The 25,676-nt window shown below is 42.6% G+C and overlaps 1 protein-coding gene across 3 annotated transcripts in view; it reads right to left on the reverse strand.

Moving 5' to 3' along the window:
• LOC143376071 (uncharacterized) overlaps positions 1–25,676 on the reverse strand; it is a 100,117-nt gene that overhangs the window by 16,294 nt on the left and 58,147 nt on the right. For 2 of the 3 annotated variants that reach the window (XM_076825913.1, XM_076825923.1), the window contains exons 4-5: positions 22,584–22,724; positions 10,508–10,696 (exon numbers count right to left, since the gene is read on the reverse strand). In XM_076825913.1, coding sequence (XP_076682028.1) covers positions 10,508–10,696; positions 22,584–22,724 — 330 coding nt within the window. The remainder of the gene's footprint in view (positions 1–10,507; positions 10,697–22,583; positions 22,725–25,676) is intronic. The other variant, XM_076825933.1, reaches the window with a different exon arrangement.

Raw genomic sequence — 25,676 nt, forward strand, 5'->3', positions numbered from 1 at the left:
GGAAATCCCCTACATATTCACAAAATTTCAGAATTTTTTTGATTTTCGGGTTCGGGATCTTCCCTTGTTGGATACAAAGGGGCACTACTAGAGACTTTCGAACGTAAGTAGTGTTCTTGTGGAAGAAGAAGAAGAATATTGCCACTAGCTTCACATAATATGAGGCATTGAAAGCGAAAACGCACTAACCCACAATTTTGCGAAATCGCGTTAGCAGCAATAATGTATTCCAATGGGTTGTACTAATCACATAAAAGAGGGAAAAATCCGATTTAAGTTTTTACTCTCCATGCCTCATACAGGGTTACCTACCATGCGTCCCGATGTTCAACCCTTCTCTCGGGTGTCCCGGTCGGTTTACAAATACGCCTCGCATTCCTAACTCCTAGATTTTCGACGGGATTCTACCGAGAAATTGAGAATAATGAAACATCTCTGAAGACAGTTTTATGTACAGAAAAATACGACTCGGCCCCCAAATAGATTGCTGCCGTACTTGTAATTACTATTGTGCTTTTATATCATTTTGTAACCACTACAATAAACCCTAATATAAAACCGCTACTCCCTGTGTATTCGTAAAAAAATTGCTTCTTAATCTAGAATAAATAGTGTATATATATTTAAATATCCAAAAGCAATTGAATCTCTTTTAATATTTATGCTACTAGAGTAAGTATTCTCCAAAAAAATTAAATTTCTCCTTTTCTTTAAACACCTGCTCCGGTTTGTTTGCTGGTGAAGAAATCTGGCAATCCTATTCACGCAAAAACCTTCAATATTCCATCCATAATACTAACAAGTATTACGAGTAGAAGAACTACAGACGAATGGTACCTAAAGCAGTATCCCTAACAGCTACAGCACCCGGCACCAAATGTGCTGTCCCAGAGATTCATAGCCCTAAAACTATCTGCTACCCAAGAACTACACCGAACGCCACTCCTCCCTTTACCTCCCCCAGCTTCGACAACCCCACCTCATTCTATTCTCTGTACCCACAATAAGTTCCCCTTCGCGAAACGAAGGAACGTCGCCGGGGTGCCAGGGGGTGCGTAGATTGCGCCATCGCATCGCGTAAGGCTGCGGTTGCCCTTTCCGCGGCTGCGTGGTCGCCTGTGCCCGCTGGACCAGGAACCAGAGAAGAGATCGCGAGGAACGTGGCCGGCGATCGCGAGCTCTGCCGATCCGCCGATAAACAGACACGCGGCATGTAGGCCACTGTGTTCGCCGTCGTACGAATTGATTTCCTCCGCGGCGACCTGCTGACATTACCATCGAGCACGGACTCGTTGCCCCGGTCAATTTGCAGCGTCTATTTCGCGAAATTGCGGGTCAACGTCCTCCTCGACGAGCGACACGCTCCCAATTCCAGTCCGGAGCTCCGAACGGCGGGTCGCCCCGCTTTAGTCCCGAGGGGATGAAATTTTAATGGCCGGAATTTCGGGGCAAGTAGCTTTTCAAGGCAAACAATGCTGCAGACTCGGCTGGAACTGGGTGGAATATTGGGAAAGTTAGTTAGCCAAGGGTTTTCCAAGGTAGACTCGGCCGGGTCAGCTCGAGAGATAGGTCATGGTTCTCGGCGAACTTTTTTCCCCCAGGCTTCTATCTTTGGTATCCGCCGAGACGCGCGTCGCTATGCTGCGTGCTCGCGGAATGCCGCGAGCATTCTATTTTCAAGAAGCCGCAGCTCCGTTTTCGCCGCTGGAGCTTGCGCTCCAACCTCCGTCCTTTAACTCTAACACACCACGTCGCTGTGTTATTTTGTACGTTCCGCCAGCTTGAAACGTGCCGCCCTGAGTCCTCAACGAATCCCCTTGATTTCGGAGTACTTCCATGCCTAACACCCTCCCCTTGGATCACCGAAACCTGCCTACCCGAAGACTGATCCTCAGCAAGAGGACCAGCGAACACCTAACCCTCTCAACGGTCACGCGACTCGATTGGAGGATGCTAGTTCTCCGGAGAGAGGTCCCGCGGCGTGCAAGGACCAGCCACCGATTGCGCCAGTTCCGGAACGCGAGGGCTGGCTGGTTGCCGTGGCCAGACTCTTTTATATATCCCACCGTCATCGTCCGAGGAGGTTTAACGAGGGCGGAACGTCGAGGAAGCGAGCGCGTATCCGGCTATCACCAGGCCTCCAAGTGCGGGCGATGCATTCCGGTGCACGCGAGGAACACACGGGGGCACACTGCGACGGACAAAGAGGAGCAACGACGCAGCGAGGAGGTCGGGAACACGGTTCTTCGCTGATGCAGCCCGACAGCACAACTGGCGGCTGTCCTACCGCACCTCTGCACATCCACCCACGCTATATCGATCGACCCTCCTCTTCCTCCTCCTCGCTCCTATTCTCACCGTCTCTCTCTCTCTCTCCCTCCTCTCTCTCTCTCTCCCTCTTCTGCCACCGCCTCTCTAGTACCTTCCTAGTGCTCTTCGTGGTGGCGGTACTGTTAATAGTACCATCGCCAATGTGCTATTTGTACATCGGGTACTCCGCTACCAACGAGCGCTAGTGCCACTCTAAGCGTCGCGCTGACACTGGTACCGCGTAACGGTCACCCTCCAAGCCTCCCGCAGGGTAGACGTTGGACCTAATTACGTCTAGGGCTCGAGAAGCTGCAGGACAGCGGTCCAGATTCTAGCGTAGAGGTTCTATGTGGTGCCAGCGGCTGTAATGGCGATTTACGGGCAGGGTTGTTAGACGTGTTCTTCGCGGATGGCTGTGGGTAGACAGAGTAGGACTGTCCGATGTGGCTCGCCGCGGAGTTTCAAGTACCAGGTTGTAGAAGTTATATTGAATGTGTCCCTGGGATGCTGAGTCCTGGTACTTGCGAGCGCTGGTACTTTCGCAGCTTGCTGCTTTTATGCTGCTATATTTACTGTGGCAAGTGCACTACGGTGGTTGCTTTAAATTGGGAGTATTGGGACGTTGTGCAGTCACGATGCTTCAAATTCTTGGTTTAGCGACAAGGAGAGGGTCTTAGGCGACCGGATTCGATTGCTCTGGCTTTGGGTTATGTTTTAGAGGACTCAAGTAAGAAACAGGTGTTTCTCTTTTGGCCTGCTTGCATGTTTAGGGGGTGAGACTAACCCCCAAAGTTCGTAAGAAGAGGTACAAAAGTGACTGACGATAAGAACATCGTCCATACAGCATCCGCAATAGTTCATCCTTCGTTGACACTCTGGGTGCGAGCCACCCATAAACTGATTTTGACGCTCTGCACCTTCTGTATGCAAATAAATACCTTTTTTCCAAAGCCAACTTAGAAACTATTTTTTTCCTCAAAGTATTATATCTGAACAACAATTCTGTAGATTCTTAGCTTCTAATAATGAAATTTGTAGAAGTTACAATTTTTTGAAGATTTTCTGCGTGTTTTCGCGACATATGGTAATCTAGAATTTTTTTTGCAAAAACTGTGATAAAATTTCAATCAAAAATCTATTCGAATGCATTCTAGAGACCTTGAAATTGACTTATGATTTTTTTCATAACGATTGGATTCTTTAGATGAGAATGGCAATCGTTCAAAAATTGTTCTTCAAAGTTGACTGAAAAAAGAGGTGTGTCAACAAAGAGTCAATAAATAATAAGAAGCATCGACGTAAAAAATTTTTTTCTGCAAGTTCAAAGATGCTTCCGTTTATACCAAAAGCGTTTAATCCAATATTAACAATAGTTATTTCGAAAAAAATTCGTAAATACCAGGCACTTTGGGGGCTGCGAAAATGAGGGGACCTTTCTGAATTTTTTTCAAAGAAATGATCGGGTGGATCTTTTTGAAACTTTTAGGATACTGAATTGAACATCTAAGGAAGTCAAAAAAAATTTGTTATCTGTAAAATAATTCGTTTACTGTAAACTGTGGGGATATTTCTCAGCATCCTCAGGGTGCAGCATAACTAAAAAATTATTCAACCGAATGACTTCTCTCTGCGCGAGCACGTGGATTAATACATTCGTCGCCGGATCAACCAACATAATTAAAGATACTTTTAATTTTAATTACTTCCACGACATAATAAAGACGAAAATCTGTCGTGAAAATCGCAGCTTTTCCTTTAAAGCGCTGCCATTAACTAAGTTTTGCATTTTCCTTTGCATATTCACATTGATTCGACGCGTAATTTCATAAGGAATACGAAATGTACTGAATTATGTATTTTACATGAGTTCAACGGCCGGGAGGCTGCACGCCGATTCACTACTTCGATGCCGAGTAATACCTCCACAGTTTACAACAAACGACTTGTTTTACATAAAACAAATTTTTCTTGACTTCCTTGGATGTTCAATTAAATATCCTAAAAGTTTCAAACAGATCCATTTAACCATTGTTTTTAAAAATAAATTCACAAAGATCGCCTCAATTGGAACACGTGACTATCATCGTGGCAATCAAAGCGATGATTCATACTTTCCAAATCTGAATAATCGAGGGGTTGCACCTCACCGCCCAAGACGTCTCACTCCCGTTGTTCCGCTGCACTGGATGCTTCGTATCCGACGTGCTCGCTTAATCGACAGAGAAAGGGAAGCGTGGGAATCCGCGGATCCGCGGGAAGAGTTTGCTTATCTTCGGTGGAAGTCGGGACCCGAGCATTACGTAACCGGTGGTCGGCGCAGATAGCAACGTAACCAGCGGTCTAAGGCAGACAATGGGAAAGGAAACGGCGGGATGATCGGACGTGTACTCCCGCAAAGGCTGGCCCAGAATGCTTCCTCGATGGTTTCGCGCTCTGCCTTTCATATACGTGCACGTATGTACGTACACCGCACGCACTAGCGTTCCACGGCTAATACGCAGAACGTAGCGTTACGTAAGCCGCTTGCGATGAAAAGGTCGTTCGTGGCTAATTGCGCGCGAATGGGAAGACAAACATTGATTATCCGCGTGATGATCGGGCGGTAACAAACGTGAGACAGCCATTCCCCATGAGGGATCTTCATTCGCGAAGCAAATAGCCTAAGCTGTTCCGAAAAAACAATAAATTCTTCTCTGACCGACTGGTAAAATCATAAATCGTAAAGTAAATACATAATATTTAGACTAAATATTGGCTTCTAAATATTATGTATTTACTTTTTTCGATATGTATGAGATGACTCTATTGGAATAAAAGGAAAGAGAAACGAGAAAAATGGTACCTACAAATATAGAATTAGACAAAGTACAGACATGAAAATAATTGAAAAGAGAGGGAAACTAAATATTGGCTTCTAAATATTATGTATTTACTTTATGAGATATGTACGAGACGACACTATAGGAATAAAAAGAAAGAGAAACGAGAAAAATGGTACCTACAAATATAGAATTAGACAAAGTACAGACATGTAAATAATTGAAAAGAGAAGGAAACTAAATATTGACTTCTAAATATTATGTATTTATTTGATATGTACGAGATGACTCTATTGGAATAAAAGGAAAGAGAAACGAGAAAAATGGTACCTACAAATATAGAATTAGGCAAAGTACAGACATGTAAATAATTGAAAAGTGAAGGAAACTAGTGGAAAGTACAAAAAGTAGCGCAGATGATTAAACACACGAACCGTAACCCTCGAATAGCAAAAAATGCATAGTGGAAATTATCAGGTATTCTCCGGAAATATTTTATACACGCTACTTGGAGATTAAACACGTAAAGTTATATTTCCCTAAAAGATATATCTGCGATGTCAACGCTTTATACTTGAGGGCTTTAGTGCAATTTTTTCGTTGCATAAGAGGAATTTATTTTCGTCAATGAAACAATTAAAATTATTATTTACTAAATTATTATTAACAATTATTAATTCTTTATAATAATTAACAATAATAAATATTGCAAATAATAATTATAAATATCATAATATTACTAATTATCAATTATTATCAAAATTATTATTAATAATTATTAATTCTTTATAATAATTATCAATAATAAATATTACAAATAATAATTATAAATATCATAATATTACTAATTATCAATTATTATCAAAATTATTATTTACTAAATTATTATTAATAATTATTAATCCTTTATAATAATTAACAATAATAAACATTACAAATAATAATTATAAATATCATAACATTACTAATAATCAATTATTATCAAAATTATTAATTTTGATTAAAAAATTATTAATATTGATCACAAAATTATTAATTTCCAGTAATCAACTCAGACCTCGTGCAATTCCTATCCTAGCCACTCCACGCTGAGCCGACGATCAACCAAACCTTTGAGGACAGGGGGTATCGAGGATGCCTGGGGCAGCGATTACCGAATAGGTCGTGGAGCCCGTGGCAGCGTTCGCAACTCCGTGATGCCTTCGTAACGTTTGATATACCTATTAAGCGTGCATGCGACTTGCGTAAGAGGGTCGCGTCTATTTAAAGACAAACCGTTGTATCATCTAAACAAGGTACACGTAAGGCTAAGGTACGACATACCTATGCGCGGCACGCGGGACATTGCACTCCGAGATATCGATCGGGCGCGATTCCTACCCCTTTTTCGCCCTCGTTTAGCATCCTCCGTCCCGCCCGGAAATTCCCTTCTTCTCCCGTCGCGGGAACGAGGCGGAACACGCCGGGGGATACGCAACGGTTGCCGTCGCGCGGGGAAGCGAACAGCCGCGAGGTAAAACGATACTCGCGAGACGGGCCGAGGAGGGGAGGGAGCGGAACGGACCCAGGAGCGAGACGGGAAACGATCGGCTGGCGAATGATTCATAAAACGATCGCGTCGCGACACACGAGGCACGCGCGAACGCGTAACGGTTATGCGCACGGTACGCCGGCCCTATGTGCATCGGCCTGCTAACTGCACGCGCGTAACTGTCGCGAGGAATCGCGAATAAATTGGTGGCGTGGTGTCCGATCGGGGGGCAGAGATAACGAGAGAGAAAGAAAGACGGGGAAAAGTGGTGAGACCGAGGGGGACCACAGCACGTCACTTCCGGCCCATTAAGAGCAACACGGGGCTCGCCGGTGTTGTGCGCAGGGGAGCTAATTATAAGAAAGACAGAGGCTCTCATTCGGCCGCAGAGGCGGATCCAGGAGCCTTTCTTCGAGGGGGCGAAATATGTAAAAGCACAGAAGGACATATATTTTTAACCTTCTTTTACAAGATTTAAAATCTCCTTGTCGTTTATATTTTAATATCTCTATCCGATACTACAGACTAAATTAATTAAATTCGCATTAATTAGTTATTCTGAATAATACACAATGTCATAATATTTTTCTATTTTATTACTTTTTGGAGGGGAGGGGGCGATCGCACCTCTTTGGATCCGCCCCTGTTCCGCCGAGAGGGCTCGCTTTTAATCAGCGTCTCTGTCACGCATCTACCGATGCACCCAGAACTCGATCTGGCGCTTCCGCCACTCTTGGCGAAAATGATTTTTGCCACCCTTTATGGGTATTTAGTTATACATCATTATTTTAAAATATGATTTTTGACAGTCAGTGAAGATTTTTTGTAGGTGTTTGCTGAATAACAAAAGCCTTTTGTTTTTTTATAACAGTTTAATATTTATAAAAAAAGAAAAGAAAATGAAATATATATGTAGGAGCAGGGGTTGAAAACAGTTATGATATCGGTTTCAGTTCTCGTAACAGTTAGAAGAATCGAAATAATCTTGAGACAGTTACGAGTGAAAAAGGATCTGGCCAATATCGGTTTGGGTTCCGGTTCTACGTAACCGATATTATATCGGTTCCGTAACGGTTATGTGTCGGTTATACAGTAAACTCTCGGTACCGATACGTACATTACTGTTATAAAACCGATATATAACTGTTATGGAACCGATATAATATCGGTTCAGTAGAACCGTAACCGAAATCGATGTAGTCAGAAATTTCGGTTCTTTATAACAGTTATTCGGAATATCGGTTCTTCATAACTGTTTTAGTCGGAACCGATATGTAACAATTTGAAACAGATATTTTCGGAACCGTTTCAAGCGCTGTGTAAGAGATGGGTGCCTATTTTTTAAACCTCAAAAAAAAAGGTTTAACGAATGAAAGAAAATAAATGTAAAAAAAGGGAGAAACCCAAGATCTTTAATAAAGCTACGCACGTTTCCCTAGTATAGGTAATAGTAATTATTTGGGTGATTTAAGAACAGTTTGTAAGTTTGATACTAAATTCAAACATGTATTACCTACTATTTTGCCGCATTTTCATGAAGTTTTACCATTTCATTAATTTATGAAAGAAAATAAATGTAAAAAAGGGAGAAACCCAAGATCTTTAATAAAAATACGCACGTTTCCCTAGTATAGGTAATAGTAATTGTATGGGTGATTTAAGGACACTTTGTAAGTTTGATACTAAATTCTATTTTGCCGCATTTTCATGAAGTTTTACCGTTTCATTGATTTTAATTTTTTTTCTACCAATTTTTCCGCTCCGGGCAGTTGCCCTGCTCGCGCCCCCTACCATTGGGCTCTGCATGCACCGTTATTAATTAATTCGTAATTAACTATAAAAATGTATACACCTACTAATATATTTTTCTTTTGACAGGGTGGTAGAGCATACAAAACTGAGCAATTGTTATATTTCAATTTTTGTTCTGCCTCCCACCGTTACAAAGTTATATTAAAAAATAAGAAGAAAAACGCGACGACTTGAAGGGCTGATTTCACCCCCTGCGGAGTAAATTTCCGCGGAAAGGAAGATTGCTCCTTGCATACTGAAATATGCTCTACATTCGCGAGAAGTATTATGAAAATTAGAATTTCCCGGTTGGCAAGAGTTCCTTGTAACTCGGCGGATCACTGTATTCCGACGAAGACCGAGGACTCGGTGGTGTTGACTCTAATCACTCGGAATTGAAATCATTACGCTCGATTGTGACTCCGTTGCGCGGCGCTCATTCACGAAAGAATTCAATCGGCAATCGCACCGTAGTAACTGAATGTTATCAGCAATCTTATCGGTTTCACCGGTGCAGAATCTGAACGCAGAGCGTTTTCAAAGTAGGCGATGCATTAAGCAAAATGGCGCAAAATTGAAAAATATTAATTCTTGGTACTTTCTATTTAAAAACAGAAAAATGCAGTACCGCAGCTAGAGGGAAGGGGCAAGGGCCCCGGCACCTCCAAAAGAAAAGAAAACTGGATTTTATTCTTTAAATAATCATTACCAAACTTTATGGAATTTGCATTAAAAATATTTTAGCCGTTCAACTCAGCTTTCCCCAAGATTAAATCCTGACTGCGCCACTGGAAGGATGTAACTTTAAAATAAAGACCTCGGCATAGAAGCTTCACATCTGTACTTATTCGAATAATCTCAAAAAAGAATTGTGAATACAATGAAATTATTCAAGAATAACGAATAATTTTTTATTCAAATAATGCCCAACTCTGATCTGCGAAGACTCATCCTTTCTTTTACACTCTGTACATTAGGCTCTTAGATGTTAGCTGTAGATGTCGAATTTTCAAGAAACGTTCATGACATATCAAACACTGAAAATAAGGGGAAAAAATTGTTTATCTTTTTGGCATATTTAGGTATATGCCCCCCCCTTAAATGTTTAAAAAATAGTTCTCGAAAATAAAGATTCCCTTTTTTTGTTCGCCTTCATAAATAAGAAGTGTTCGAGAAGCATTTAAACTTTCAAAATTTGAAGGGGAAAAATTATTTTTTATTAGTTTCACAGACTTCTTTCGAAAACTGTTTGTCGCACGAGAGAAAGTAATAGAACATAAAAGATGCTTCTTGTTCGGATCTACAACTTTCGTTTGACATATTTTTTTTTTTAATCAATAACTTGGAGGATATTGTATAAAATCGGCTTTGTGGGCTGTTAAATAATTATTTAAATGTTCAAGGGCCCAGGGGCACCTTTTCCCGTTATCCAATCAGGCTCAAACTTTGCACAGATTTTTTATTTATTATTTGGAACTATTCTGGAGGGTGCCCCGAAGAAAATTAAAAAGTAGAAAATAAGAGTCACCCTACTGTACATCTACAGTGGTCTCTGAGGAGGCAAAATACGGCTGCAAAGATTGCCGACCCACTTCAAGCACAGCTCGTTCATTAACAGTTGCTATCGAAATCTTCGAGCCTTCATGCACTCTAATCGCGCACGATAAGATCGATAGTCGAGCGATAGCGAGGGTAAAGCGTGGCGCTCGATAATTTCTCGATGCTACCAACGAGATCGCGGGCTGTGCGAAGAGGAATGAAGAAACTAAGGAACGAAATGGCAGAAATGGCAAAAATGGTAAAAATGGTAAAAATGGTAAAAATGGTAAAAATGGTAAAAATGGTAAAAATGGTAAAAATGGTAAAAATGGTAAAAATGGCAAAAATGGCAACAATGGTAAAAATGGTAAAAATGGCAAAAATGGTAAAAATGGTAAAAATGTTAAAAATGGTAAAAATGGTAAAAATGGTAAAAATGGTAAAAATGGTTAAAAATGATAAAAATGGCAAAAATGGTAAAAATGGTAAAAATGGTAAAAATGGTAAAAATTGTTACCTGATTTGCGTGTGATATGCGGGCGCCGTGTGTTCGGTGTGCGTGGTGAGGAGTTCGGCCGATACGGTGTCCATGTCGATTGGGTGAGTAGACCTCGAAATCGCGATAGGCTGCACCTGAAATACGCCGGGCGTTGTCGGTGAAGGTTGTGGACCTAGCAACGACACGCGTACCATTTCCCTACCTTCGCTGTAAAAAACAAACGTTACGCAACGCGTGAAAATATTGTCCAAGCGTACCACACAATTATAAATATTCAAACCGCCGCGACGCATTTATCTCGAACAGCAGGCTGAATAGAAAAACGCAAGGACAGGTATTCTTAACTTGTTCCGAGCACGGTAACACCTAGACGACTCTTTTCAAACGAATCCTTAAGTCCGCGAACTTTTCTCAATTCGACGTACTTTCCAAGAGAAATGCGTTCAGAAATTAAAACGGCAGACGCTGTACAGTGTACGTACATCGGGCTCGAATATCGGATCAACTTTCTTAAACGAAACAAAGACGCGAGCTTTAATTCCTCCCCCGGCAGGTAAAACAGAAAGCGGACGAAGCTGGATTACTCGCGTAGGAGAAATTCACTTAACGAAATCCACTCGGATCTTCGTTAAAGAGGATTTCCGCGGGACTCGGCGCAACAGGAGCGACAGAGAGATGTCGAGCGATTCGTAAAAGCCGTGAAACGGTGGGATATCGATTATCATCGCGGCTGGCACGAAAACGCGATTAGCTAATGGTGATTTATTAGGGCGAGCTTTCTTCTTCGGTGACGTTAGTCCCACTCGTCAACTATCCCGCTGCCCTCACGTGTTGCACGAATGGCGCGCTGCCAAAGGGTGTGCTGACACTTGCCAATTTGCCAGATTATGCTCGATAACCGAACACAGATGTAATAGAGGCGTATTGGCGGGCGCAAAAAGGATATTAACCTCGGGGGGGAAAAGTAACAGCCACTGGATGATCGATACAGTATTTCTAAAGGGCTGTTTCGAAATATGGAACTGTATTATTCAGAGAGAAATAAGCGGGTGTGGCGGGGAGCGACCTTGCGAAACGGGGAATTTCGCCTGGAGACAGATTGTCACCCCATTCGTTCGATGGTTGTTTGCCACCACCCCGCGGCGCAAACGGTCACCCTCTTTTGCTCTTCAAGGGGCGCGCCACGGGTTTCCACGGAAAGCGTTTAATCGATATTTTTCGACGGCGAAGTCTTGCGCGATAAAAACCCTTTTAAGTTTGCACCTCCGAGAATCACAAGCAACGTTTGTACCGAGTTTCGGCGACGGCGAACGCTTCGTGAGGAAAGAAAGGGGTGGGGATACGACTGAATGTTTTATTAATCACGCCAGAACCTGTTATTCGCTTTTAAACGCAAGTAATAAATACTGCGGCGTAAATACACGCGTTGTTAACTTTTTGATGGACGCTGTCACGTGGATCTAAGAATGCTACTTTATTAAATATAAAATACCATTACTTAAAATATCATTCTTTATTAAATATAAATTATCATTAATTAGTGCCCTTCTGACATTGATCTGTTTTCAGCCTCGCTGGATTCGTTCCGGAGACAACTGTTAAGTATGTTGTTGCAAGCAGACTGCTTTGTTTTATTTTATTTTACTTTGTTTGTATTTCTATTTTATTTGTATTAATGTATTTATCTCGTAACACTTTGTACTCTAAAGGGTTTTCCCGTCGAAATAATAATAATAATAATAGTATTTATTACTGATAATAGTATTTCATTTAGAGATTTACATTCTATTTGCAATATGCTGATTCGATGGTCCTCAACAACCCAGGGGCGGATTTGGGGATTTGGCGCCCCTAGGCTAACAAGCGTCTGTCGCCCTTTTCGTGAAATGTCAAATATTTGAATGCCAAAGAGCTGGGAGAATATTAAAATTAATTCAATACGACAACCTATGTTATTGCTAATTTACTGCATCAACAAAAAGTAAATTGTTTTTAAAATTGTCTCGAGCCTCTGTGTTTAATGATCACCCGAGTAAAACAGCGAAAATAAAAATCTGGTCCTTTCTATTAAATTATGTTTAATATTCTATTCACATATTAAGCAAATAGGCATGTAGGTTGCCGGCCTAAAAATTTGTCACCCTAGGCTGCAGCCCATGCACAAATCCGCCCCTGCAAAAACCAATAAATACTTGGGAAATATTTTTTAATTTAATCTTAATTTTAATTTCATACGTGATAAACCCTTCGATACAAATGATAATTAACAATAGAAGCCTACAAGAAAGAACAGATAGTTTAAAAATATTCAAAATATAGAAAAGCATAGAATTTTGAAAAAGATTTGCAGTGGCCCGCAAGTTTGTTCGAAAAGGTGCGGTCGTCAAAGTGTTCAGCTAGAGTTTATCTGCGGACGATCTGATTTCCACTTGTACGGTGTTTTTCCGCCAATCGAATGCTGCTTTCTGGACAATTAGCGCGGATACCCTGTTTCGAGCGGATGCACATAAAACTCGCAGAGCAGTACGCTAATGTAAGTATATCGTATCAATGCGCGGTTAATTGCGCGTGAAGTTACCCCCGCATACGTCTGATGCACGTGAATATCAAACGACGAGGCTGGCTGGCTGCCCCTTGAATGTCGATTCGGAAGATAAAGCAGCAACAGCGACCGTACAATTGAGAAGGACGAGCGTTGAATTTTACTAGCGAAACGACAATAGCGAACGCTGATATTCACGTGCTTAACATCACTGGGATTAGGTACTGGCGAACAACACACCCCTCTTTTATGCGATAGAGGAAGGTCGATCGAATCGATGCTCTTCTGACGAGGATATAGTGTACCTGGATGAAGGAACTACAGGGTGGTCCACTTAACGCTTATATTAAGTATAGTGTTTCGCGTGCAGCTTAACGCAGAAATGATCGATTCTAGATAGGTAAGTACTTGGGGTACACTATTGTTGTATTTAGCTTGAATTATTCGAAAATAGAGGGAACAATCTTTCAGTGTAAATATTAAACAGCTTAACCTGTAACATTATTATTATTATTTTGTGAAGTTCTATTATTATTATTAGTAGTAGAATTATTAGAGTTATTATTCTTCTTCTTCTTCACTTATTATTATTACTGTTACCATTACTGATAACAGGTATATTCCAAAAAAAATATAAAGAAGGATTACATATACGTAAACTGTACTAAAATTAACTTGAAGTAACATTCGACCAAGACGGAAAGGAAGAAAAAGGAAAAAAAGAGAGAAACCATTGAGCTCATAAAAAGGATGAAAAATAAAGGCACTGCTGTTAGTGTCAGAAATAAATTCAGTACAGTTCTTATTAGTCCCTTTAACGCGTACGCATCAGAGACGTCACTACTGGTTACTGCTTGGTATATTTATAAAAATCAGGCTACGTATACTATGGTGGCCGCTACGCTAGAAGGATAAAATAAAACGAAGGTAACATATCATTATCGAAGACGTTCCATTACACCAGAAAGGAATAACTATTTCTGGCTCGATCCTTGGTACACTTGCGAAGCCGTCGAAAACTCGTTGCACGACACGGCGAGACGTCCTATTACGCGCGTCTGCGACTTTCGTCTGAGCGAAGAGACGAAAAAAAGGGGGGGAGGGGTGGTAGGAAGGCAGTTTCACGCAACGAGAACGAAAGAAACCGAAAGGATATAGAAACGAAGCCGAGGTCTGGCTCGAAACCGGTTTCACCGTGCCACGGTCACGCGACTTTTCATCCCGATGCAGCCAGTTACGAAGAAATCGATCTTACGAGGATAATGCACGAGTGTTACGCGCCTTAAGCCAGAGAAATCGGCTCGCGACACGCGCGCGCGAGTGTGGGTGCTCGACGGGCAGAGAAACGGAGAGAGAAGAAGAGCGAGATAGTAAAATTAATTTACACAGAGTGCTGAAAAATTGTAGCTCAAGCTTCGCGCGTATATAGCCTCCATCGCCAAAGTAGATAGAATACTATTAGCAACTCCACGCTCCAAAACCAACTGGCCCCAAATTATAAAGCACAAACGTTTCTACTCATCATGGAAAGTGTTCGGGGCGTCTTCGTTCCGTTTCGTGGCGCACAACTCAACAGGTTCTTTTGTCGAGCATGTTATACATTCGAAAACACACACAGGTTTGATTAGTAAGGGGCATTTGGCCACTAATAGACACATTTACCCTTCCACAGTCCCTTCCCAACTTTCCCTAATACAAAAGGCATCAGAGAAATATTTTCTAACTCAGAAACAATCGATCCTGAAGGCCACGTTTACTAACACTTTCTAGTTTACCTCGATATACAGGGTGTTGGAAAAAAAGGGCTAACAGTCTAAGGGCTTTACTCACAGAGAGGAGTAAAAATGTTTAATTTACATAGACCCTAAAATTAATTGTGTCGATGTAAAACAGAAGTTTGTTTTCACTTTCTGTCTCTCGTCCATCTGAATAAAAGGCGGCTCGTTTCTGGATTTTTCATTTTAGGACCTACGTTGGTTAAACATTTTTCACTCCCCTCCACGACAGCTGTAAGCCTCTAAAGTCAACTGTTTCTTTTAACACCCTGTATAACACCACACGCGAGTAGAAGTTGGCTGTGCAGCACATGAACTCGTGAAGTGTATGCAGCGCGGGCAGTGTTTACGCGTCTCCTCTGGCCGCCATACTTCGGCCCCTCGTTCCCGACACCCACGACCGACGCTCGAGTCGCGGTAGCGCGCGGTCTGACGTCATCGCGCAGTTAAACACCTACTGTGTACGATTTAAAATTTAGACCTTGAGCCCGTGATATCATCCGCGCCGACGATTCGTCCCGAAACGTTCCCCCTCGCGTCCGCAGCGGCGCAATGCCGCGCTAAATGCTCCGCTCCACGGCCGGCCGAGCGAGCTAATAGCTGCGAGACGCGCACCTTTGACAACTACTCCATTTACACGCTCTCGTCAGAGATCGTTCCAACGCCTTGTAACGGGGAACAATCTGGGCGATTTTCCGCGCGCGTTCTACGTGTTACTTCGACTAAAAGAGTTTTGGGTATACCACACTGTTTGCTTGTACAAGATAGAAAATAAATCGTTGGTTCGTTAATAAAACTGACCAGGTCGATATTTCTGAATTAACGGTAAATAAAAAATTTAAATGTCCAATCTGTTAGAATGCATCGGGTATGAATTGAAAGCTATCGCAAAATACATGACGGAATGCGAAAGAAGGAGAAATGGGTTTTGTTGGGTGAGGCAGGAAGCAATGGTTCCTCCGGTTCCTGGCTGGTAGTAGTGACTACAAAAGCCCTTTCAACGGAATTCTAACCCAATTTCGCGAGAGGATCGTCGCCTGCCACGTCGCAGAGATACTCGAGAGTATTAGCATCGATCATTCGTCGAGCAAGGGGCGGATGGCCGGCGTATATGTACGTGGGCGCCACTGAGTCTGCAACCTCACGAGGTCGAGCGCGCTATCCTCGATTCGACCGAGAACGGTCAGTGCATACGGAGAATCCAGCTAGAATGTTCTACATCCACGGAAAAATAATCGAAAATCCAGGCGTTAAGCCTGAAGAAATATCAGAATGTATACTGCCAGCGGTAATAAGAAACAAATGATATTTGCGTTCTTTCGCAAAGGGAGCAGTTTTTTTAATATTAATGACGAGTTGACTCGTCTCGCCCAGTGAAGAAGCATTTTGAAATGACGAGTTAACTTGCCCCGCCCAGTGAAGAAGTATTTTCGAATGATGAGTTAACTCGTCTTGCTCACAGAAGAAGCATTTTGAAATGACGAATTAACTCGTCTTGCGCAGAGAAGAAGCATTTTCAAATGACGAGTTAACTCGTCTCGCTCAAAGAAGAAATATTTTCAAATGACGAGTTAAGTCGTCTCACTAAAAAAAATAAGTATTTTCAAGTGACGAGTTAACTCGTCTTGCTTAGAGAAGAGGCAGTTTGATATGACGAGTTAACTCGTCTTGCTCACAGAAGAAGCATTTTGAAATGACGAATTAACTCGTCTTGCTCAGAGAAGAAGCATTTTCAAATGACGAGTTAACTCGTCTCGCTCAAAGAAGAAATATTTTCAAATCACGAGTTAATTCGTCTTACTAAAAAAAGAAGTATTTTCAAGTGACGAGTTAACCCGTCTTGCTCAGAGAAGAGGCAGTTTGATATGACGAGTTAACTCGTCTTGCTCACAGAAGAAGCATTTTGAAATGACGAATTAACTCGTCTTGCTCAGAGAAGAAGCATTTTCAAATGACGAGTTAACTCGTCTCGCTCAAAGAAGAAATATTTTCAAATGACGAGTTAAATCGTCTCACTAAAAAAAGAAGTATTTTCAAGTGACGAGTTAACCCGTCTTGCTCAGAGAAGAGGCAATTTGATATGACGAGTTAACTCGTCTTGCTCACAGAAGAAGCATTTTGAAATGACGAATTAACTCGTCTTGCGCAGAGAAGAAGCATTTTCAAATGACGAGTTAACTCGTCTCGCTCAAAGAAGAAATATTTTCAAATGACGAGTTAAGTCGTCTCACTAAAAAAAATAAGTATTTTCAAGTGACGAGTTAACTCGTCTTGCTTAGAGAAGAGGCAGTTTGATATGACGAGTTAACTCGTCTTGCTCACAGAAGAAGCATTTTGAAATGACGAATTAACTCGTCTTGCTCAGAGAAGAAGCATTTTCAAATGACGAGTTAACTCGTCTCGCTCAAAGAAGAAATATTTTCAAATCACGAGTTAATTCGTCTTACTAAAAAAAGAAGTATTTTCAAGTGACGAGTTAACCCGTCTTGCTCAGAGAAGAGGCAGTTTGATATGACGAGTTAACTCGTCTTGCTCACAGAAGAAGCATTTTGAAATGACGAATTAACTCGTCTTGCTCAGAGAAGAAGCATTTTCAAATGACGAGTTAACTCGTCTCGCTCAAAGAAGAAATATTTTCAAATGACGAGTTAAATCGTCTCACTAAAAAAAGAAGTATTTTCAAGTGACGAGTTAACCCGTCTTGCTCAGAGAAGAGGCAATTTGATATGACGAGTTAACTCGTCTTGCTCACAGAAGAAGCATTTTGAAATGACGAATTAACTCGTCTTGCCCAGAGAAGAAGCATTTTCAAATGACGAGTTAACTCGTCTCGCTCAAAGAAGAAATATTTTCAAATGACGAGTTAAGTCGTCTCACTAAAAAAAATAAGTATTTTCAAGTGACGAGTTAACCCGTCTTGCTCAGAGAAGAGGCAATTTGATATGACGAGTTAACTCGTCTTGCTCACAGAAGAAGCATTTTGAAATGACGAATTAACTCGTCTTGCTCAGAGAAGAAGCATTTTCAAATGACGAGTTAACTCGTCTCGCTCAAAGAAGAAATATTTTCAAATGACGAGTTAAATCGTCTCACTAAAAAAAGAAGTATTTTCAAGTGACGAGTTAACCCGTCTTGCTCAGAGAAGAGGCCGTTTGATATGACGAGTTAACTCGTCTTGCTCAGTGAAGAAGCATTTTGAAGTGACGATTTAACTCGTCTCGCTCAAAGAAGAACTATTTTCAAACGACGAGTTAACTCGTCTTGCCTAGAGATGAGGCATTTTCAAGTGACGAGTTAATTCGTCTTGCCCTAGGAAGAAACATTTTGAAACTTCGAGTCGACTCGTCTCGCCCAGTGATAAAGCATTTTAAAGTGACGAGTTAACTCGTCCGCACCAGTTAACAGCTCAACGATGTTCAGCTCCAAGCGTTGCAGATGCAAGAAAGCAGCTTAAATCGTTCCAGCGACTGGGGATTAGAAACGCGCAACAGATTAAGCACCGCTGGATGGTCGAATATCGGAGAGGAGATTGAAAAAAAACTGTACCGACGATTAGAAAGTCGAGCATCGCGCACGTAGGAAAAACGAGGTCCAGCAAGGACCATTAGTTTTTGTTTTGTAAACGCTCCGGATCGGTAGCGCGACAAAAATGGTCGACTCACGGGCGCCGCGCGCGGCGTTTTCCATTTTGGAGCAGCACGCCCGTCTCCGCGTCTGCTTCGGTGTATTTTTAACTCCTTACGCTCGCCGGAATTTATGTAACGATACAGCGTATCCGATCAGTGGTACATACCCGCGCGGGCCAGTGTGCGAAATGTTAAATGAGATCGACGCGAGTGCTCGTCTCGCGACGCCGACTCCCACACGAGCCATTTCAATTTGCGCTCATAACTGGAAGGAATTTACCGCTGGAAACCGACGCTGTTCCGCCCTCGACGCGCGCTTTCTGAGTAATCTTCGACGGAAAATCGAAAGCAACCAGATAGAACGCTTGCAAAACAGATACGCAGCTATTTACTCGATTTACTCGGCTAAAGGAATTATTATTACTGCCGTAGAGAACCGAGGTCTAATTTGTCCTGGATCAAAACTATTTCCAATCCAATCTCTGGTTACAGAATATTTCTGTTAATAAACAGAATAGGTATCGTTGCTAAGGATTTCGAAGAGTCGAGATACTTGCAGGAAGCTTTGAAAATTGTCGACTTTCGTAGAGCAAACGAAAGCGCACGAGGTTGTAAAGAATATGATTAGGAAGGCATGTAAAGGCTGATATCGATGTAAAAGCTAAATAAACGCGAGATAAGCCCAGTGAAGCGATACAGGGGCAGAAAGACTAAAGTCACGCGTACATGACAACAGCCGCCGAAGCGTTAACGGAGCCGTTCAGTTTGCGAAGGAGAAAAACTGTAATCGATTTGTGACGGGAATATCTCTCGGTGCGATACGCTCGGAAACGCGAGTCTTCGATAATGTACGCAGAGGTACACGTTGGACACGCCGGTCACGCATGACCGGCTACCGCCAAGCTTCGATATCGTGGTTGAATTTATATCGTTACGAAAGCGAGCAGAACAGACGCGAGAAGAAACGTTCGATTGTTATACAACTGGGAGTCGAGTGATTTTCGTATTCCTCGAACGGGTTACGAAATCCCCTGCTGTATACATGCACGTGGTAAGAACGATCGCGCTTCCTAGATAGATTCTTTTCGCTTTTATATTTATTCGCCGAGCTACACGAATTTTCTCATTGAAAATGCAGAAGAAAAGCATAAAGTGAAGGGGAAGTAATTAAGGAAGAAAAGTCTGGAGGGGAAAGTAGTGACTGTTAAAGTATTAACGCAGAAACTAGTCACTTGAAGTGGCTCTTAGAACGGAGCGTTTAAAAAAGTGAAAGGGAATTGAAAAATTCAAGTTACAACGCAAGCTGCTGGGAGTGGGACAGATTCTAGCGATAGGGATTGCAAACGTCAAGTGTAAAAAGTTTCATGGGAAGCAATTGCTGGGTAGGTATATAATTTTTATGAAATTAGGATTGGTTGAATGTAGAAGAAAATCGCACGCGGTTTGGCAAAAATCGTGATTCTCGATAGACGGATAAAGCGTAGGAACGTTGTTAGAAAAATAACGATAGCTAGCCGGGGATCGATAACGCATCGCTATCTTCTAGAGCTATCAACTCGCCTTCATTTTCAGCGGCGATAACGCTTTAAAAATATTTTAATTCGCGGAGCTCGGTCCCTTTGAAGAATCACAGCGATTTTCCCCAGATAATATCCAATATCTTTAATAATAAGTGAAAAGAGACTCGTAGAATCCGATCGTTTCACTCCCTTTCAATTTGCAAGCTATTCAACAAGTTCTTTGTAATAATATTAAAACTAAAACGTATTCAATTATACTCGCGATGGATACGAAAATGTAATTAAAAAAATCCGTTTCAAATTCCCCCATGATTCCTGTAATTTTACATTTTACTTTCCCTCCGCAAGCACGCGTCCAAAACGGGTGTTTCCCGTTGCAACAAATTAAGATTAAAATTTGCCCCACGAGCGTTCTCGGCGCTCCTGGAACGAGAGAAAAAAAAACGAGTGCCGACGCGAGGGGAATATAAAAACCGAAGCGCCGTGTTAACGTGAAAACGACCGGCGTTACCTGCTCGTGGAGCGTAGGTGGCGGCTTAACAAAAGGCAACTCCAAAGGTTGGAAAGAAAGGGTCCCGTAGTGTGTCAAGATGGCTCGTCGCCATGGTAACTGGCCAACGAGAGTACTCGGGCTCTTTTACATTTACTCTACCCCCCCGTATCTCACCTCGAGGGTAACTGCGACACGTTTCTCATCCTCCACCTAGCACGTTTTATTGCGTTAGTTCATCCGGTTTACAGGCCTTTCGACGAGAGGATCGATTTGCCGAGCGCGATACACGCGACGCGCACCAGTTCGAGACGCACGCGATAACGCACACGACTAATCTCCCTATTGTGGCGCTTAAAGTAGTGAAGAAACGAGGGGACGTCGAGAAGAAAACGGTCGAGTCTACTCGATCCGCTATTCAAAGCGACTCGGAACGATTCGACCCGCGAAATCCCGGCTCCGATTCGTCGCGTTACAATTGCCACCTTACTAAGAGACTGTTCGGAAACAGGGCTGTACCTGACAGGCGAGAATCCGTCAGCTTCCCGTGGCCGTGGCTCGGGAACAACGACGAGAGGCTCCTGTGTCTACTCCTGGCATGCACGGTCCTTTTTCCCCTCGACTTTCCCGACCGGGTTCGAAGTGGCGGTCGCACTGGCCCGAACGCGGTACACTGCTCGCGGAAACGCACGTACGGGGCTGTTGACCGATGTCCGGGCACGACACGAACTAAACTCCGCTTCTCCGGCTAACGAAGCTCGGTGTACGAGTCGCGAAATCGATCGTAAATCCTCGGTACCACGCCTGCGTTTATGGGCCTCCCCTTGGCTCCACCTGGTCGAGTTCTACACTGAACGGGCAGGACCGAGGACGCGCGAGACTAACCGCGAGAGTGCTGCCCTCTACTGAGAAGTCCAAGAAACGCGCCGCAACTCGTGCCCTCCCCCATACACCACGGGCTTTGGAAGGAACAAAAATTTTCTAATTAGAAATCCTTCTCGATCCTCCGCCTAGATAGCAGTTCTATCTGGATAACGACCAGCCACACCAAATTTCAACATTTTGCACGTTTTACCCTTTCCCGGAGTTTACGAAGGTGAAAGAATTTTATAATTTAGTTGACTTTTTTTTAGAAATATGGAAGAAATTTGAAATTATAACGTGTCAAACGTTTTGCGCACTCTAAAGTACCTTTTGAAATTTTTGCATTTTTTTTTTTTTAAATTTCTTCTCTTTATGTTAAACTTAATATAGCGTGTTAGTAATTTACATGCCAGAGGAATAAGATTACAAGTAACGGCGTGTTCGATTTGCATACGTACTCGGTGAAATGTATGCGGAATACAGCCGGACGTATCGCGAGGCACGCGCGTACAAATTCATATTCACCGATGTGTAAAAATTCCTCGGATGACATCACGTTTTATCTCGCGGCTGATGGAGCGTATTTCCAACGTTCTCTAGAATGATGTCAATACGGCTACCTTATATGCCAACGTGCCACTTTTCGTCTTAAAATATAAAAACCCCCTGCACCAAGAGTTCCCTCGAAACGTATTTGTGTGCGCGGTGTATCGATTGGCAGGGGAGCGCGGTTCGTAACGCGGCGTAAGCAATAATGCAGGGGAAAAAAATTGCACGTAGAAGTGCCACCTGCATTAACGAAACTTGAGCCTGCGTGTGACATTGGCGTTGTCGAAAACAACGACGTTAAGTATTCCAGGCACGAGTCGCGTCGTTTAACCGGATCAAACGTGACAATGATCGCACCGGGCGATAAGTAGAAGTCTATTAGGAAAGCCACGCGCGTGCGTAGGCGGGGATGTTTAAAGCGCCAAACTGCGGCTCCGGTAACGCCTGGCTGTGATCTCATCGGGGAAAGGCGGAATGATTTTGTCAGCAAAAAATATTATGGGTGCAAACGAATATAAATTATTCGCCCGTTGTAACGATCAGCTTTGTCTCGTCTAGACAGATTATACGTTCGTAAGTTTTAACGCACGATCGCGTAGTTACTACGCACGCAACGTTTGGAAACGGTCTATTGGGGTACCCATGGAGCGCACCAGATGGCGCGGCGACAAATTCCGACGCGTACGCACGGGCGACCAAGCAGAAAGCGAGAAAAAGTGTTTACTTACTCGGTATCAGGTACAGGCGTGATCAGAGAGGGTAAGCGTCCGTTGTGATCCAAAAAACGATTCATCTCCGGCTCCTCTTGCACAGGTGTCTCGTATACTAGGGTTTCCACCATCGATCCTTTGCTCGAGCCAAAGGAAACTCTGCGGTATCATAAACGCGATCTACGTTAGGCTTGTGGCATTTACATAAATACATTAGTTTCTTGTTCTGTTTACACGGTCGCTGAGTCATCCGATCGAAGAAAGGAGTCACCGTGTTTTTACCGAGCAGTCGTTGGTAACGAAGAACGCACGCGCAGCAGATTCGGTGCGGTAAGGAGATAACGGTAGACGTAAACGAAACCATCAAATAAACAAATTTAAAAACGAAATTAAAACCGACTTCAAAAAAATAAAACTGCATTAAAAAGTAAAAAATAATTTTTTCCCTTATTTAATCTACGACTCGAAACTTTTTTATATCGGCGTCTCATTATTTGCACTGTGTAAATCTGACGCTGACTTAAAAAAATTGAGAGTCGTAGGTTAAAAAGGGGAAAAAATTATTTTTTATTTTTTAATGCTGTTTTATTGTTTTGAAGACGGTTTTAATTCTTTTATAAATTCATTTATTTATGTTTTTTTATATATATATATTGACACAACATGCTGGGGAGATTTGCGCATACGTGCACAAAATAATAATAATTAGGTGACAATAGCCTTTGAGTTAATACCAGAACTGGCAAAATGTTAGGCTAATATTGATGCAATACGGGATGGGACCACCGGGGCATCACCCTCTTTCGATTAAAAAAAAGATCATCAAAATCGGTCCATATGCTGAGGAGTTATGCGGGGACAAACATATAATAAAAAAATACATACGGGTCAAATCTATAACCTCCTCCTTTTTGAAGTCGGTTAAAAATGATTGTCAACCGTGTGGAAAGACGGGGGGAAAAAATAGTTCCCGTAAACCTCAATTACCTATCGCGTGACAGCGCTCGCAGCGAGCGAATCGGACACTCGGTAACCGCAGCAGCGGGCGGTCCGATATCAAAATCGAAATCCCGCGAACGAGGTATCGGGTTACGGCGATCAAGCACGGTCGAGATTAAAGCTGCGAGTCTATCACTGATACCGAGCACGCCTGCTTTGCTCGCAGCGTAGCTCGCGAGAGCATCGACATTTCGAAAATGTCGGGGAACTGATTCACGCTCATTGACGATGAGCATCAATGCTTATCCGCACAGTTGAAATGAAATTCCAAAGATAAAGAGTCTCCTAACGCGAAGGAATTCAATGAAACAGCTTGTAAAAGAATCTCCTGCTTTTTATCTCGAATCTCGGAGTTTATCGGTATCTTCTAGCTCCGGATACGTTCCGGTTTTTTTCCCCCATTTCTTTTACCGCGGGGTTCTGATCTGGACTGGAGTCATTCTCGGTATGGTGCTGCCGCGTAGTGGGGAAATTACTCAACAAAGTTGCACTCGACAGGTTATCTGTGACACGACGCGAAGATGCGATCGAGTCACGTGGGTCGCCACAGATATCCTGCGATTACTGTCGTTCGATCCAGTGACAAATATACGGGGCGTGTGAACCGTGGCCATAGATGTCAAGGTTGAAAGTTAGTAAAAGAAATTCAATTCGACTTTTTTGTAAGGAACCGTCAGGGCCGTTCCTGGCGGGGGTGCAGAAGGTGCCCCCGCACCTGGGCGGCCAAACCAAGAAGTAGCCGCATGCCGTTTATTATACTATGTAAAATTTTGACTAATAAGAAAAATAATCAAAATTTTTATGATTATTATTAATTATATCGATTCTTTTCTCATTTAATTTTTTTTTTTAAATTATCCAACCCTGGTTTTCGAGATAAAAATTCATACTTACAATCCATTCTGACGAAAATACGCAAAAATCGAAAAAATCAAGGCCCTATATTATTTAAACAAAATCGAAATCGGAAAAATGATGACCTAACCCTCGCTCCTAATTTCGCAAGGACTACAATAGAATTAAATTAATAAGGGTGGCAATATTGTTTTTGCACCTGGGCGGCCAACAATCCGGGAGCAGCCCTGGGAAGTACTCCAGCCTAAAAGCAATTCTGGGCAATCTAGTTGGTCGAGGGGTCGACAGTTACTCTCTTGAACTTTTTACCTTCTTCCCAAGTAGAGCGCATAGAAATTAAAAAAGTTGACGAAAAAAATCTCGCGGATCCAGATGCGTCGATTCGTCTGTGACCACTCGTTCCACCTCCTTCTCCCTCACTGTATTATCGTGCATGAGTAATATGTCTTTCAGACAACCTTCGAGTAAATTCATTGATTTTACGGTTACTTCGACAAGATGAGTTTAGTCCACACCATAAGCACAGGCAATCTCTCCAAACACCTCATCGGGAAGATTGAGTATAAGGGACCTCGTCAAGACGATATTTCATCGCAGAACGGTTGAATTTACTTTGCAAACTCGCTTAAAGATTTTACCATTTCTACGCGTGCAGATAAATTCATACCTAGACAATTGTTTTCCCCTTTAAAATGCAAGTGGAATCGACTTCGAAATTCGACTAACACGTCACCGTTTTCGATTACGCAACTTCCGCTGAAACAAATATCCCAGTACTCGTAGTTACACGGATCACCCTATATATTCTCAACGAAGGTTATACAACTGTTTGCCATTACTTACTCGGAACAATAGCATCTCGAAATGTACATACTTGCAACATGTCCATTTCACGACACCGATTACCCATAAGTATCTTCAAGCGAACACATTTGTTGCCACAAATTCTGTATCGAAGAGAAAAAGGATGGATGAAGCAAAGAACCGAGTAAACACAGTGGACAATGCTGCGGAACTGGTATTTCTGGCCACAAGGGGGCTCCCCATACGTTGGGCTTTGTCCGAGCACGGCCCACAAGAGCATCGTATGACCGTGACCTACCCAACATGTAAATGTCACGGGAGTTTCAGTGGGATGTGCCGCGAAGGATGGCTAGCAAACCGGTATGGACGTCCGCCATCGAGGCTTCGATCGTGGTCGCTTTCGTAAACCGTTGCCCAATGAGACGCATTAGCGCGTGAATCATCGGTCGAAAC

This window comes from Andrena cerasifolii, chromosome 1 (genome assembly GCF_050908995.1).
Source record: "Andrena cerasifolii isolate SP2316 chromosome 1, iyAndCera1_principal, whole genome shotgun sequence".
Taxonomy (NCBI): Eukaryota; Metazoa; Arthropoda; class Insecta; order Hymenoptera; family Andrenidae; genus Andrena; species Andrena cerasifolii.